The sequence below is a fragment of the Pinus tabuliformis genome, chromosome 9 (assembly GCF_031772625.1).
Source record: "Pinus tabuliformis cultivar Carrire ecotype Pingquan chromosome 9, CPIR1, whole genome shotgun sequence".
Classification (NCBI taxonomy): domain Eukaryota; kingdom Viridiplantae; phylum Streptophyta; class Pinopsida; order Pinales; family Pinaceae; genus Pinus; species Pinus tabuliformis.
Window position 1 is genome coordinate 281,138,177 of NC_142307.1, and position 14,453 is coordinate 281,152,629.

General features: G+C 38.4%; 1 protein-coding gene and 1 pseudogene across 1 annotated transcript; one reads left to right on the forward strand and one right to left on the reverse strand.

Moving 5' to 3' along the window:
* Positions 1-485: 485 nt before the first annotated feature.
* LOC149148258 (U4/U6 small nuclear ribonucleoprotein Prp31 homolog pseudogene) lies at positions 486-962 on the forward strand (annotated as a pseudogene).
* A 2,083-nt stretch (positions 963-3,045) lies between these two features.
* LOC149148259 (uncharacterized) lies at positions 3,046-12,896 on the reverse strand. Its single transcript, XM_089442119.1, has 9 exons — positions 12,637-12,896; positions 12,338-12,543; positions 4,333-4,413; positions 4,149-4,229; positions 3,849-3,929; positions 3,688-3,768; positions 3,504-3,583; positions 3,158-3,238; positions 3,046-3,057 (listed from the first exon to the last, which is right to left on the reverse strand). Exons 1-9 carry the CDS (start codon positions 12,894-12,896, stop codon positions 3,046-3,048), a joined length of 963 nt encoding a protein of 320 aa, XP_089298245.1.
* Between the last annotated feature and the right edge of the window lie 1,557 nt (positions 12,897-14,453).

Genomic DNA, 14,453 nt, shown 5'->3' on the forward strand with positions numbered 1-14,453 from the left:
ATGTCTATGCACTTCTTGCCTTCATTAAACCACCAACTCCAACTTCACCTCAATTTCTACATTTTCCATTAATGCAATTATCTCACATGTATTGTTGTCACATGCCAATCTAAAGTTGTCTCATGCATTATGGGCATGCAATCACCACCACATCAAATAATTTCATACTCAACTAACTTATATGAGTCTTGTGCCAACAAACTCCAACCATAATGCCCCCCAAACCCCTTGTCACACCAACAACCCAAATGCAACACCTAATCCAATGTATCTCACCTACTTAAGCAATTAATTCATGACAAGATAAGTAGAACCATCATAAGTCGTTACACTCATGGTTATCCCTTTACTCATGGTTGAAGTTTCCCGAGTTAGAATCTCTTGTACACCATCCAATTGATTATGCTCCAGTTGAAAAGAAAATTAGAAATGAGATCGATTTAACTCTGGTTGATCTTGAGGGGCTTTTACCTTCGGTAATCATTATGGTTGTTTCTGTCACTGCATATACCACTAGTGGTAAGCCCCTATCAGAAGAAAACTTGCAAAAGGCTTTAGATGCCTGTGATAGAGCACTTGCACTTGATGCAACAAAAAATAAGGTTTTGGATTTTGTTGAGAGTAGGATGGGATACATTGCCCCCAATTTGTCTGTTATTGCAAGGAGTGGGGTTGCAGCGAAATTGATGGGTACTGCAAGGGGTCTCTCTTCACTGGCTAAAATGCCAGCTTGTAATGTGCAGCTTCTTGGTGCAAAGAAAAATAATTTGGCAGGATTTTCAACAATGACTTCACAGTTTCGTGTTGGATACCTTGAACAAACAGAGATTTTCCAGAGCACACCACCTGCTTTGAGAATGCGTGCATGTCGATTGTTAGTTGCTAAATTTTTTTCCATGAGACAGTTGAACCAAAGACTTTGCATTTCTAGTTTCTTTAAACTTAACAGTTCAGGTATATAACTTGTGCGCTGCAATGAGAAGATATATGACACCCAAAATTGGATCTAAACTTTGTAGCTAGATACTCCCAATAGGCATCTCCTAGAAAATCACCTTAACAAGTGACAAACTCCTTTTGTTTGTTGAATTTAAAGCAAAGTGGCAGCTTCTTAGGATCAAACTCCTCTACTTGATTTGGAACAAAATAAATGAAGCACTTCGTAGCAAGGCACAAACTGAACATTTTTTTTATAGGTATGTCTGTACCCTGATCTGTGTAAATATTCACTTGCAGAACACTATCCAAGTCCAAAAGGTTGAAATGAAAGTGGCAGACTTGTGCAACAAGGAGCCCCCTAATCACTCTATTTTCCCCTTAGCTTATTCTAGGCAATCACAGTGATTAGAATCAAGGCACAAACATTGGGTTTGCTGGGTTGTTCAACAAAGAAGGACATGGGAAGAATGGCATCACAGTTAGCCTCCCTGCTTCGACAACACATTGAAAAGTTCCTTCAACTAGTTCTCACTTTTTTTGAAGCCAAGAAACACCCAAGCCCAAACAAGGGAAATACGGACGGGAACCTTTGTACCATACCTTGAACAAGTCATTGTGAGAGAATCACCAAATCAAATATCAACAATTTTAGATGTACCTATTTGAATGCTTAATTTTGATTTCCTAAGTCCTGCGGTCTTACTTTTTATTTGTGTTCATCTTCATCGATGTCATTGTCTACTTTTAGAAACTATTTTAAACAATTGAACACACATGCTTTCCCTTTTATCAGATAACACCTAGAATGTTTCTTGTGCTAATCCAATTGCTTTGAGCTCGATTATTTAACACAGATTCTGCTTTGCAGAACACTGTCCAATAGCTTGTTTTAGTATAGACACATGAATTTTATTTTAGAAAATACCACAAAAAAACTCCATCCTAAAGAAATATGACCACTGATATTATATGTTTATACGATTCTAGCCATTTTGATATTTTGTCAAAGTGTTGGTTTACACATTGTTGTAGGTGACTGTTTGAGCTTTTATCTACAAATAGGAAGGTACAATGAACATATATGCCAAAGAGACTTCAATATAACACAAATAACATAAAATCCATATGGTAGCAAGATTTTTGAACATGCCAAGATCACTTTTATTAAAGATGATAATACACATACCACTAATAACCCATGGGGCAACCAACAATTGTGGGATAGATTGAGAAATATCAGTGAGAAAATAAGAGATATATGACTACATATAAGTGTTTCTTTAATTAAGATAAAATATCAATAATATCAGCACCTTCCACATGGGCAATGCATACATAGGAGTATGCATATGTCACCTTCAAATGTTTGAATTTTCCCAGAAATTATGTACAGGTCCAGCAACTCGTTTTAGTATAGACACATGAATTTTATTTTAGAAAATACCACAGAAGAACTCCATTTTGAAGAAATATGAGCATGCACAGCAATAACCATTAATAAATGTATTAGTAAAGTTGATTTATTTTTAAACCAAAAACAAAAAAAGTGTTGTCAAAGAGACATATCTTCAAGTCTACATATACCATACATATCAGCTACTTCCCTTTTATATAAGAAGTGCTTTAGGTGCAAGAGGCATTGCAGTCTTTGTTGTATATAATGATTTATTGCATTCTGTCATGTGAAATTGTCATTAAAAAAAAAAGTGTTGGAAATTACCCAATGAAGAAAGAGAAGACAAGCTCATAATCAAATATGCAAGTACTCGATTATTGGACCATTGAAACACTTTATTTATATAGAAAAGATGAAGTACATGTACATACTTGCAACTTATCACAAGTTGGAACAATTTCAAACCCTAGCCAGCGAAACCAAGAAAACCCTAACAAACAACTCCTCATATATAAGAATCACACCTAACAAAAGCTGGTCACTACACCAAGAATCCTCAACAACCTAGCATCATCAACTGCAATGACATTCATGACACGAATGCTGGTATGTGGGAGATTAAAGAAGAAGAAGCTGAATTTTCTCTCACAACTTGTTTGAGAAGCCTACAAGTTGGTTAACCTTTATGTCTTTTCCTCAGCCTTGTTGGTTTATTCTGTGTCCTGGTTCAATATGCAAACATTCAGACACCATATTAACAATGGAAACAACAACCACTACTCAATTTAAGAGCAAACTAAGAGCATAAACATGGAAACAAACCTGGAAAATCACCAATTTGGGTGTTGTCAATGAGCCAATCATGTTCGGATGGAGGTTGATCCATTGAAGAAGTTTTTGTATCTGTAAGATAACAATGCAATTTCCATCAGACCAAATAATATCATGTGAATTAATACAGGCATCAAAATACAAACTATATCAATTATGGATCCCATTAAATGCACCTTGACTCATGTGATCAATAGAGCGATGGTGCTTCTGTCTACATGCTTCAAGTGAAGGCACAATATGGGGATGGTGCACCCCTTCAAATATTCAAAGACTACATTAACAACATCAACAACAACCAGTGCACACAGATAAGAGAAAAGGCATAACAGCAAACCTGGAAAATGACCAATTTGGGTGTGTCAATGATCCAATCATGTTCGGATGGAGGGAGATCCATTGAAGAAGCTATTGTATCTGTAACATAACAATGTAATTTCCATCAGAGCAAATAATATGATGTTAATTTATAGAGGCATCAGAATACAAACTACATCAATTAGGTGTCCCGTCAAATGCACCTTCACTGATGTGATAAATAGAGGGATGATGCTTCTGTCTATGTGCTTCAAGTGAAGGCACATTATTGGGATGGTGCACCCCTGCAAACATTCAAACACTACATTAACAACATCAACAACAACCAGTGCACACAGATAAGAGAAACGGCATAGCAACAAACCTGGAAAATGACCAATTTGCGAGTTGTCAATGAGCCAATCATGTTCGCATGGAGGGAGATCCATTGAAGAAGCTATTGTATCTGTAACATAACAATGTAATTTCCATCAATGCAAATAATATGATGTTAATTTATAGAGGCATCAGAATACAAACTACATCATTAGGTGTCCCATCAAATGCACCTTGATTGATGTGATAAATAGAGGGATGGTGCACCCCTGCAAACATTCAAACACTACATTAACAACATCAATAACAACCAGTGCACATAGTTAAGAGAAAAAGCATAGCAACAAACCCAGCAAATCACCAATTTGGGGGTTGTCAATGACCCAATCATGTTCGGATGGAGGGCGATCCATTGAAGAAGATGTTGTATCTGTAAGATAACAATGTAATTTCCATCAGAGCAAATAATATGATGGTAATTTATAGAGGCATCAGAATACAGACTACATCATTAGGTGTCCCATCAAATTCACCTTGACTCATGTGATAAATAAAGCGATGGTTGTTCTGTCTACGTGCTTCAAGTGAAGGCACAATATTTCGATGGTGCTCCCCTGCAAACATTCAAACACTACATTAACAACATCAACAACAACCAATGCACATAGTTAAGAGAAAACACATATCTAATCTCTCTATAGAACTTACTTGGGACAGTAGAGGATGCATTGTTAGAGCGAGGACGACCACACTTGTTGAGGTGTTGAAATTGAAATGGTTCATCTTCAGATGCAGGGACATTCAAATCAATATCGAAGTTGGCATTTTTTTTGCTTCTTTTATTTTTCTTTTTAGGACTAAGGAAACTCTTCTTCCTCTTCAAAGATGACTCATAAGCACCCAACCCAAGGGTGAAGTCATAATCCATAATATGAAGATCATTAACATCATCCACAATTTTTTTAGCCAAATCAATCAATTGTTTTGTCTTGCTCACAGTAGAAGGAGGACTATTCCAAAACAGGTCTAGATAGCCAAACAACTCCCCTCTTAACAAATTAAGGTCTTCAACATTTTCATCATCCATAATAGTTGTGCCAGTATCTGCATCAAGTTTTGGTGCCTCTATACTTATCTCAGGAGGGGAATTCAATGTATTAGGTGTGGTATCAAGATCCAATAAAGGGTCTGAATCCATTAAGGAGGAATGTAACCAATCTACCTTTATGGCATGCTTGCAAATGTTTCCACGAATAGACCATGGGCAATCACAAGTGATAAAATTTGTGCGATGCCATATGATAAGATATTTCTTATTAGGTTTACTTTGACTCCTCACCCAATAAGTGTGAGATATGCTCTCATGAGGCCTGCAATCACTGTCTGGAATTCTTCTAGCCTTTTCCATTGATGATTCAAGCCGCATCTCTTTCTTGTGGTTGTTCAAATATCCTTCTTTTTTCAGAATTTCCTTAAATCGATAACATGGCTCAACATTTTTTATTAGAGTATAGAATAGCCAATCCATCTTACGAGAACATTTCTTTTGTCTATCACATAGAAAGGTTGTATTGAGATAACCGTGATATGACTCCACAGCATTATTTGTCTCCTGATTTGCATGAGGAAAATCTCGGCAGCCTTTAACCCACATCCCTAAATGTAAAAATCGAACTAGTAAATATATCTTGTCGTTATAAAATAAAAAAACGTATGAACTAAAAAAAATAGTATGCGAACTTACGCATCTTTTCACCAGCAACCCAATTCTTGTGGAAATAGTCCAAAAACTTCTCCTCGGTTGAAAATTTGGTGAAAAAACCATTGATTACATTATCCACTTCATCATTAGAAACATTTTTCATGATATAACCAAGTTCATTGAACATCTCTTTTGCTTTTTCTGAACTATTGGCCAACCGATTAACATTCTTTAGCCATGCCTCCTTACATCCCAAATACACAATATCACTTCACATTTGGTGATTCTCCTGCCAAACTTAATTCATTTTAAGTGAGAAATATTTAGAATGAATGCAACTTGCAATGTCAAATAAGAATATTGATGTTACCTCAAAGCAATGATTTCAGCCAATGAATCATCAACCATAAAGGCATTGACCTTCCAGTCCGGATGAAGCTGAAAACACCTATGCATGAGGTGCTCCAACCATACTGCTATATCTTGTGATGTATTACGTGACATCACCACCCATGCGACTAGAACCCCACTTTGTTGCTCATCAAACATCGCAAGCATGTACAACTGATATTGTCATATAAAAAAATGAAGTTAATTTTAAGTCAATAATCATATTGAATCATTATAACCAAAATGATTCATTAAAGTTATCATTGCAAAAATACTCACTCCATATTTATTTGTACTGAATGTTGAGTCCATGGCTATCAAGCTATTATGGGATAACTTGACCATAGTTTCCAACATCCATTTTGTTTGTATTCCAGCGATAAAAGGGATCTCTCCACCATTGGGCTTCTGGTAGAAGAAGAAATCATTATGGTGTTTTTCATACCAAAGATTCACACTCATTTCATCTTTGTTATGCAGTTGGTAATTTTCTTTTGTCGGACGATTATAGATGTTTACAATATCTTTTCTGCGTAAGAAAAAAATCCCTAACCCGAGCTGTGGCATGTATGTCAACATATTTCTTAATATGCATTTTACAAACAGAGTCAATTGGCACTTGAAGGAAAAAACAACTTTCTAAATAAGAAATCATGTCTCTTGAAATTGGAAACTAAGGCCAAACTCCATGTGGGTCATATTATTTATGGCAGCTGATTTTTTTATTAGATCCCTCTCATTGAGAGGTGTAGGATTGATCTAAAGACCATCTGATTACGATAAGTATTTATGAACTTATGAATTTATTTATGTTATGGACAAATTGTTAAGTCGACCAGCAACTTATGTAGGCTCAGAAGCCCAACAGTCATGTCTATTCAACCTCTACGTTTTAGTAGAAATAGAAGAGGACTTCAAGTCATTTCGACACACACTTGGATCTCTTCCTCTCTTTACTTGTCTTTGGGTTTTAGTAGGAGGAGAGATCCTAAGGAAAACCCGGAAAAGCTAGAACTGCTGGAAAAGCCGAAAAAGCCGAAACTGTCAGAAAAGACGGAACTGCCAGAAAAGCCAGAAAACCTGGAACTGCTAGAACCGCCGAAAAAGCCAGAAAAGCCGGAACTGCCGGAAAAGTCAAAACTGGAGGAAAAGTTGGAACTACTGGAAAAATCGAAAAAGCGGAAATGCTGGAAAAGCCAGAAATGTCGAAAAGCTGGAAATACCGGAAAAGCCAGAAATACCAGAAAAGCTAGAAAAGCTGAAAATGCAGGAAATGCTGGAACTGCCAAAAAAGCCAGAACTACCGGGAACTGTCGAAACAGCCAGATCATCTGTCTCCGAAGGAAGGCAACATGATGTATGAGACCATGGGTAGCATGATAAGTAGCATGATGATATGAGCATGGGCAACATAATGATGCATGATGATATGAGTATGGACAACATGATGTATGAGATCATGGGCAGCATAATAGGCAGCATGATGTATGAGATCATGGGCAGCATAATAAGAAGCATGATGATATGAGCATGGGCAGCATAATGATTAATGAGATCATGAGCACAGGCAGCTTGATGATGAATAAGACCATGGAAGATGCAGCATGATGAGCAGCATTAAGATGAGAGCAGCTCAGTCATCAAGGTTCAACACATGTGATAGTACAGCAAGGTGTCACACAGTAATGTGCAGCAAATAGACGAGATGCAGCACTATGATAGGTGAACGAGTCACCTTAGAGAATCAGTTGAAGCAATATATCTTCAACTGATCTCATGCCGATATCAAAATTCAAAGTGATTGACTTCTATTGTAAATGTACTATCTCTCTCACTTTCTTTGCTGAACTTTGAAGAACATAAAAGAAGAATTGATCAAGGGTTTCCCCACATTGTGGGGTTTGTCCCTGGTTAACGCCACATCTTGTATCCTCTTGTCTTGGCTTGTCTTCTGCGATTTATATTTATGTTCTATCTGCATTTTACTTTATGCTGATGTGATTGCTAATGTGGAAAAGAAATTGAAATAAATTTCTCTAGCATAGAACATAGCTAAAAATAACAGGGTATCAACGCTGAGGTGAAGACAATGCCCAAGCAAGAGTGAAAGAGTAATCACCAAAGACAATAGGGACAAGACAAAAGGATCAATGAGTTCCACATCTCTCTTCTACGCTCACTAAGGGTGAAGTGGAAGCAGAGAATATTATCAGAATGGCACAGCGGAAGATCACTTCATTGGGAAGTTTAGATCTGAGGGTGGAAGGAAACGCAGATACCTTGGTTGCAATAAGTTCGGCCATCATGCAAAGGAGTGTCCAGATAGTAGAGACACATCTCTTGATGAAGATAACAATCATTCCAGGGACATCTTAAATGATCAGAGGAATGATAAGTAATGCAGGTCATCAAGGAAATGGTCGACTCTTCAAAGAAAGCGAGGAACCCCAGAATCTCTTTTATGTACCTGATCGCAAGAAGAACTAGGTGTCCATCTCAGAAATGGAATTTTAAGGTTTTAGGATGGCACTCATCAATGGAAAGGTACGTGTCTGAAAATAGAGTTTTCAAAGATGTTTTAGAGTTAAGGGTTGTATCAAGTCCACTGGGGACCATGTCCATTGACTCAGCACTGGAGGTCTGTGAGTCAGATGGTGACCAGGATGCCTGAATTCAAAAAGAACATGAAGGTACATGTCTGAGATGTATCGAAGGAAAATCTTACAAGGGGACCATTCCCCTCATGTAGTAGGTCCACAGGTTTGGAAAAACCCATGGAGTTTTAGATTCATGAACAGGAATCTCATGCATACAGGTGGAAGAAAGCCCTCTATGGCTTGAAGCAAAACACCCCGAGCGTAGTATGAGAGGATTGATAGCTGTTTGGTGAAGCTGAGATTCACTAGGAGTGAAACTGATCCAAACCATTACCTGAAGGTTGTGGATGATAGACCTCTCATACTGGCACCTCATAAGGACGACCTATTTCTGACAGGTGTCGACCCTCTCATTTGTAGAAGTAAGAGGGAGTTGGATTCTGAATGTGGAATGATAAACTGCAAGCCTGTGACTACCTCGAGGATATTAACTTTCAGAAGTTATATGGTAGTGATGTCGGACCAGATTTGGGAAATGCCTCTCAGTTTCATAAACTCAATCACGTTGATGTTTTTGGTGAACTCTGGACATATGTTTTGCAGTTAGCATGGTGAGCTCATATTTGGTTGAGCCTCACTGGATTGGTGCCAAGAATCCTCTGAGGTATCTTCAGGGCACAATCTCTCATGGATTGAGATACACTACCGGAAATATGAAAACTGCATGATTATTCGAATGCTGACTGAGCAGGCAGTGTGGAGGATCACTAGAGCACTTCTCAGTGCTGGTTTTCTTTGGATTCTGCTTTGATATCATGGATGAGCAGGAAGTAGAAATCGGTTGTTATAAGTACTGCCGAGACCGGATACATAACTACGAGTATGACCTCGTATGAAGTTGCCTGGTTGTGGAAACTCTTCAATGAGTACACATGATGAATACCACTGTAATTCTCTGTGACAACCAGAGGTGGGATTTGATTATTGAGGAATCCCGTATTCAATGATTGCTCCAGCAGATAGACATCAGATACTGCCTTATCTGGGATATGGTAAGTCGATGAGCAAGGAGGCTCCATCGCACTGAGATGATGTACAGGTCGCTACACTTTGTCAGAGCCCCAGGGAAAGATCAAATTTGTGATTTTACCGAATGACTTGGAGTCGTCGAGAGACCCTTGTAAAAGGGTCCTGCATGTTGCATACATTGAGCTCTGGGAGCTCTGGGGGCTTGCAGTTCTTACTGGAGCAACATACGACCACAGGGTGACTCACCCTCCCTTGGTGGTGCGCACTGGGACAGGATGATTCGCTCTCCTATGGACAGGATGATTCGCTCTCCTATGGACAAGATGATTCACTCTCTTGTGGGACAAGATGATTCGCTCTCTTGTGGGATAGGATGATTTGCTCTCCCGTGGACAAGATGATTCACTCTCCTGTGAACAAGATGATTCACTCTCTTGTGGGACAAGATGATTCACTCTCTTGTGGGACAAGATGATTCACTCTCCTGTGTAGCAGGATGATTAATTCTCCTGTGAGGTCTGAATGATGTGTTCTCCATGACAATTGTGTAGCAGGATTATTAAGTCTCCTGTGAGGTCTGGATGATGTGTTCTCCATGACGATTGTGTAGCAGGATGATTATTTCTCCTGTGAGGTCTGGACGATGTGTTCTCCATGACGATTGTGTAGCAGGATGATTAATTCTCCTGTGAGATCTGGATGATGTGTTCTCCATGACAATTGTGTAGCAGGATGATTAGTTCTCCTGTGAGGCCTGGATGATGTGTTCTCCATGGTGATTGTGTAGCAGGATGATTAGTTCTCCTATGAGGACAAGATTGATTAAGTTCTCCTGTCGAGGCATCCTACCCATGCAGTCTGGGACTCATGGGAAGTACCTCTCATCTGATCAATGAGCAAGGAAATGAGGATAGGGACCATAGTAGTACTGATGGATGCATCATTGTATCTATCGTATTCCCTATGCTAGGATGACCCTTCATTGACCTGGGATCAATGATACTAGTCTAGGACCAGTGGTAGGAGTTGTACCCACTATGACACTGACTTCGGGTTGGTTGAGGACTGGGCTGGGACCAGTGGTACATACTCTGAGACTGACTTCGAGTCAGTAGAGTACTGGTCTGGGACTAGTGGTAGGAGTTGTACCTACTATGACACTGACTTCGGGTCGGTTGAGGACTAGTCTGGGACCAGTGGTACACACTCTGAGACTGACTTCGGGTTAGTGGAGAATGGTATGACACATTCTCGATCAATTCTTCTTCTTCATGGTTTAGCAAATCTAAGTTGAGCAGAGTAGAGCTAGCAAAGCAAAGCAGAGCCAGCAGAGCAGAGCTGAGCAGGGCACTGATGGCAGAGATAGTACAGTTGGACATATGGATCAGTGGATGGAGTTCTCCCTAGTTGAGAGGGAGTGTTAAAATTGGCAACTAGGGCCAAAATCCATGTGGGTCATATTATTTATGGCAGCTAATATTTTTATTGGATCCCTCTCATTGAGAGGTGTAGGATTGATCTAAAGATCATCCGATTCCGATAAGTATTTATGAAGTTATTAATTTATTTATATTATGGACAAATTGTTAAGTCGGCCAGCAACTTATGTAGGCTCAGAAGCCCAACAGTCATGTCTATTCAACCTCTACGTTTTAGTATAAATAGAAGAGGACTTCAAGTCATTTCGACACACACTTGGATCTATTCCTCTCTCTACTTGTCTTTGGGTTTTAGTAGGAGGAGAGATCCTAAGGAAAAGTCGGAAAAGCTGGAAAAGTTGGAACTGTCAGAACTGCCAGAAAAGCCGGAAAAGTTGGAACTGCCGGAATTGCCGGAAAAGCTAGAACTGCCGGAAAAGTCGAAAAAGCCGGAACTGCCAGAAAAGCCAGAATAGCCGGAAAATTCGAAGAAGCTGGAACTTCCGGAACTGGCGGAAAAGTCGGAACTGCCGGAAAGGCCGGAAATACCAGAAAAGCCAGAAAATACCGGAACTGTCGAACTACCAGAAAAGCCGGAACTGTTGGGAACTATCGAAACAGCCGAAGCATATGTCTCCAAAGGAAGGCAACATGATGTATGAGATCATGGGCAGCATAATAAGCAGCATGATGATATGAGCATGGGCAGCATAATGATGCATGATGATATGAGTATGGGCAACATGATGTATGAGATCATCGGCAGCATAATAGGCAGCATGATGTATGAGATCATGGGCAACATAATAAGCAGCATGATGATATGAGCATGGGCAGCATAATGATGCATGATGATATGAACATGGGCAGCATAATGGTGAATGAGATCATGAGCATGGGCAGCTTGATGATGAATAAGACCATGGAAGATGCAGCATGATGAGCAACATTAAGATGAGAGTAGCTCAGTCATCAAGGTTCAACACATGTGAAAGTACAGCAAGATGTCACACGGTAATGTGCAGCAAATAGACGAGATGCAGCACTATGATAGGTGAACGAGTCACCTTAGAGAATCAGTTGAAGCAATATGTCTTCAACTGATCTCATGCCAATATCAAAAGTCAAAGTGATTGACTTCTATTGTAAATGTACTATCTCTCTCACTTTCTCTACTGAACTTTGAAGAACATAAAAGAATTGATCAAGGGTTTCCCCACATTGTGGGGTTTGTCCCTGGCTAGCACCACATCTTGTGTCCTCTTGTCTTGGCTTGTCTTCTGCAATTTATATTTATGTTCTATCTGCAGTTTACTTTATGCTGATGTGATTGCTAATGTGGAAAAGAAATTGAAATAAATTGCTCTAGCATAGAAAATACCTAAAATTAACACATCATCACCTAAAGTGTCGTGTTTGCCATGACAAGGCCATCCTTGCCCATCTTCATGATCATACATGTTGTATGTTATTATTGCAACATCGGGATCTTGAACCATGACCTTAATAATAAAATGGCATTGGCAACCCCTCTTTTTGACAATTGAACGCCTTGGTTTTGTTTTCCATTCTTCTCTCTTGTCTTCTAGGCCATATGAGCAAGTATAACTACAAAATAAATTTTGAAATGTCAACACATATGACAAATGATAAAGCATTGTTAATATCAACATGTAAACAAGGCTTTTCTAAAATACTTACAGTTCCCATAGTAAGGTAGCACTAGGCATTGAGCTTGGAGTTTTGCTTTTTCGACGCTGGAAGGAACATGAAGCATCTGGATTCGATTCCTCTGCTTGAATAAAATCATTAATTCTTAGTTTAGGAATTTTTGCAACGTGGTCAATATTCATGTTCGTCTTGTATACTTCAGACCAAACTAAATCTTTACTAGAAAATATGATTTTCTCTTTAGGGTCTTGCACCTCAAGGCCCATAATAGTCTTCCATTTCTTTTCCATGTTGTCTCAATGTCTGCAAAAAATGTGGAAACATATTAGGAAGTTGAATCTAAAAACTGAAGTATTAAAAGACAATAAATAGTTGCATTTACAAGTAGACTATTGTCGTGGGTCCCCTTCATTGACAGATATGGAAGAAAGAAGGTGAAATGTCAAAAGAAAACATTCTACACTATTTATTGAGCAAGAACCCCACATTCTTCTAGTTTGTAGTACAAAAACATCAATTACAAAGCTCACCGCCCCGTGGAAATGATGTTGTGAACACTGTACAAATTTGACAATGTAACTGTGGGCCTCATGTTGTCATATGATATGATATGTGAATCTCCAAAAAGTTGCATATCATCACACAAGAATTTAATGAACAACCAAGTGTTTGAATGACACTTGTCCACGGAGCTGCCAAATGTTTCCAAGGAAATTTCAAACTCTGGAGTAGAATTGCTAAGTTCACAAGTGTCAAATGGTTGTCCAAGTGTGGGTTGATGATCAATGTGATAGCCCAATACACAGCAGTTCCAAGATTACTTATCTAACGCCATAATTTTCCAGATTTGTGCCAACAAATTTGCAAGAATGTATACAGAAAAATTATCAAATCAAAAAAGGATTTTGATGATTTGGCCTCATACAAAGAAGCTAGGTGCTAAATGATTGTCACTGAAACAGTAATCAAGGATTGTGTGCTAAAGTTTCAATAATTTTATCTTTGTGTAATATTTCATATATAGAGAGATTTCTCACATAATAGGTGAGATAATTATCTAAGTAAGAAATTCAGGAAGCAGACAAGGGTTTCGAGGGAATCTACATAGGGCACCAGGGATAGAGAAACATTGCATAAAAACAATGAATGCTCAATTCTTGAAGTTCTCCAATTTAGAAGGGATTCACATTAAAAAGAACAATAAACATAACATTTTAGGCCAGCCAACTCTTTAGGACAAGCAGCGACAAACAATGCTCAATATTCTTAAAAAAATGGTCTTAGTACCCCTACTCAAAGGATTCAGTGTGACCTTCAAAGAACTAGTCAAGTGAAGAAAAAATTGTAAATTCATAGTTGGTTTTATTTTTGTACTTATTTCTTATTTTTCAGTTGGTGGAGTTCTTGCAACTCTTTTAATTATCATCACAGTTTTCTGGGTTAAATTTACATATGGAGTATATTTTCATGTTAGTGTTTCACTCACAAATTGGATTAATCTTCCTTTCACATTTTTTGAAGGAGATGGGTACAAGTTCATGTTAACAAAAGATAGGTTGGCATCAATTTGCAAGTTTTATCTATTATTTACTATCTGAAACTGATAGAATTCAAGTCTTGATATTTGTTGTTGGAGTAAGAATAAAGGATATTGAATCAGTAGTCAAAGGATTCAATTGGCAGAGTATTATGAGGCAGAAATTTTTTTCCATATATGAAGGAAAGAAATCAACCAACAAAAATCAAATCCAACAAATTTAGGGTAATGAAAATATATGTGGCAGAATTGGGGCATTTTATGGAAAAGAAATAATAGATTGAAGATTTATTCGAATTCAAAGGTATGA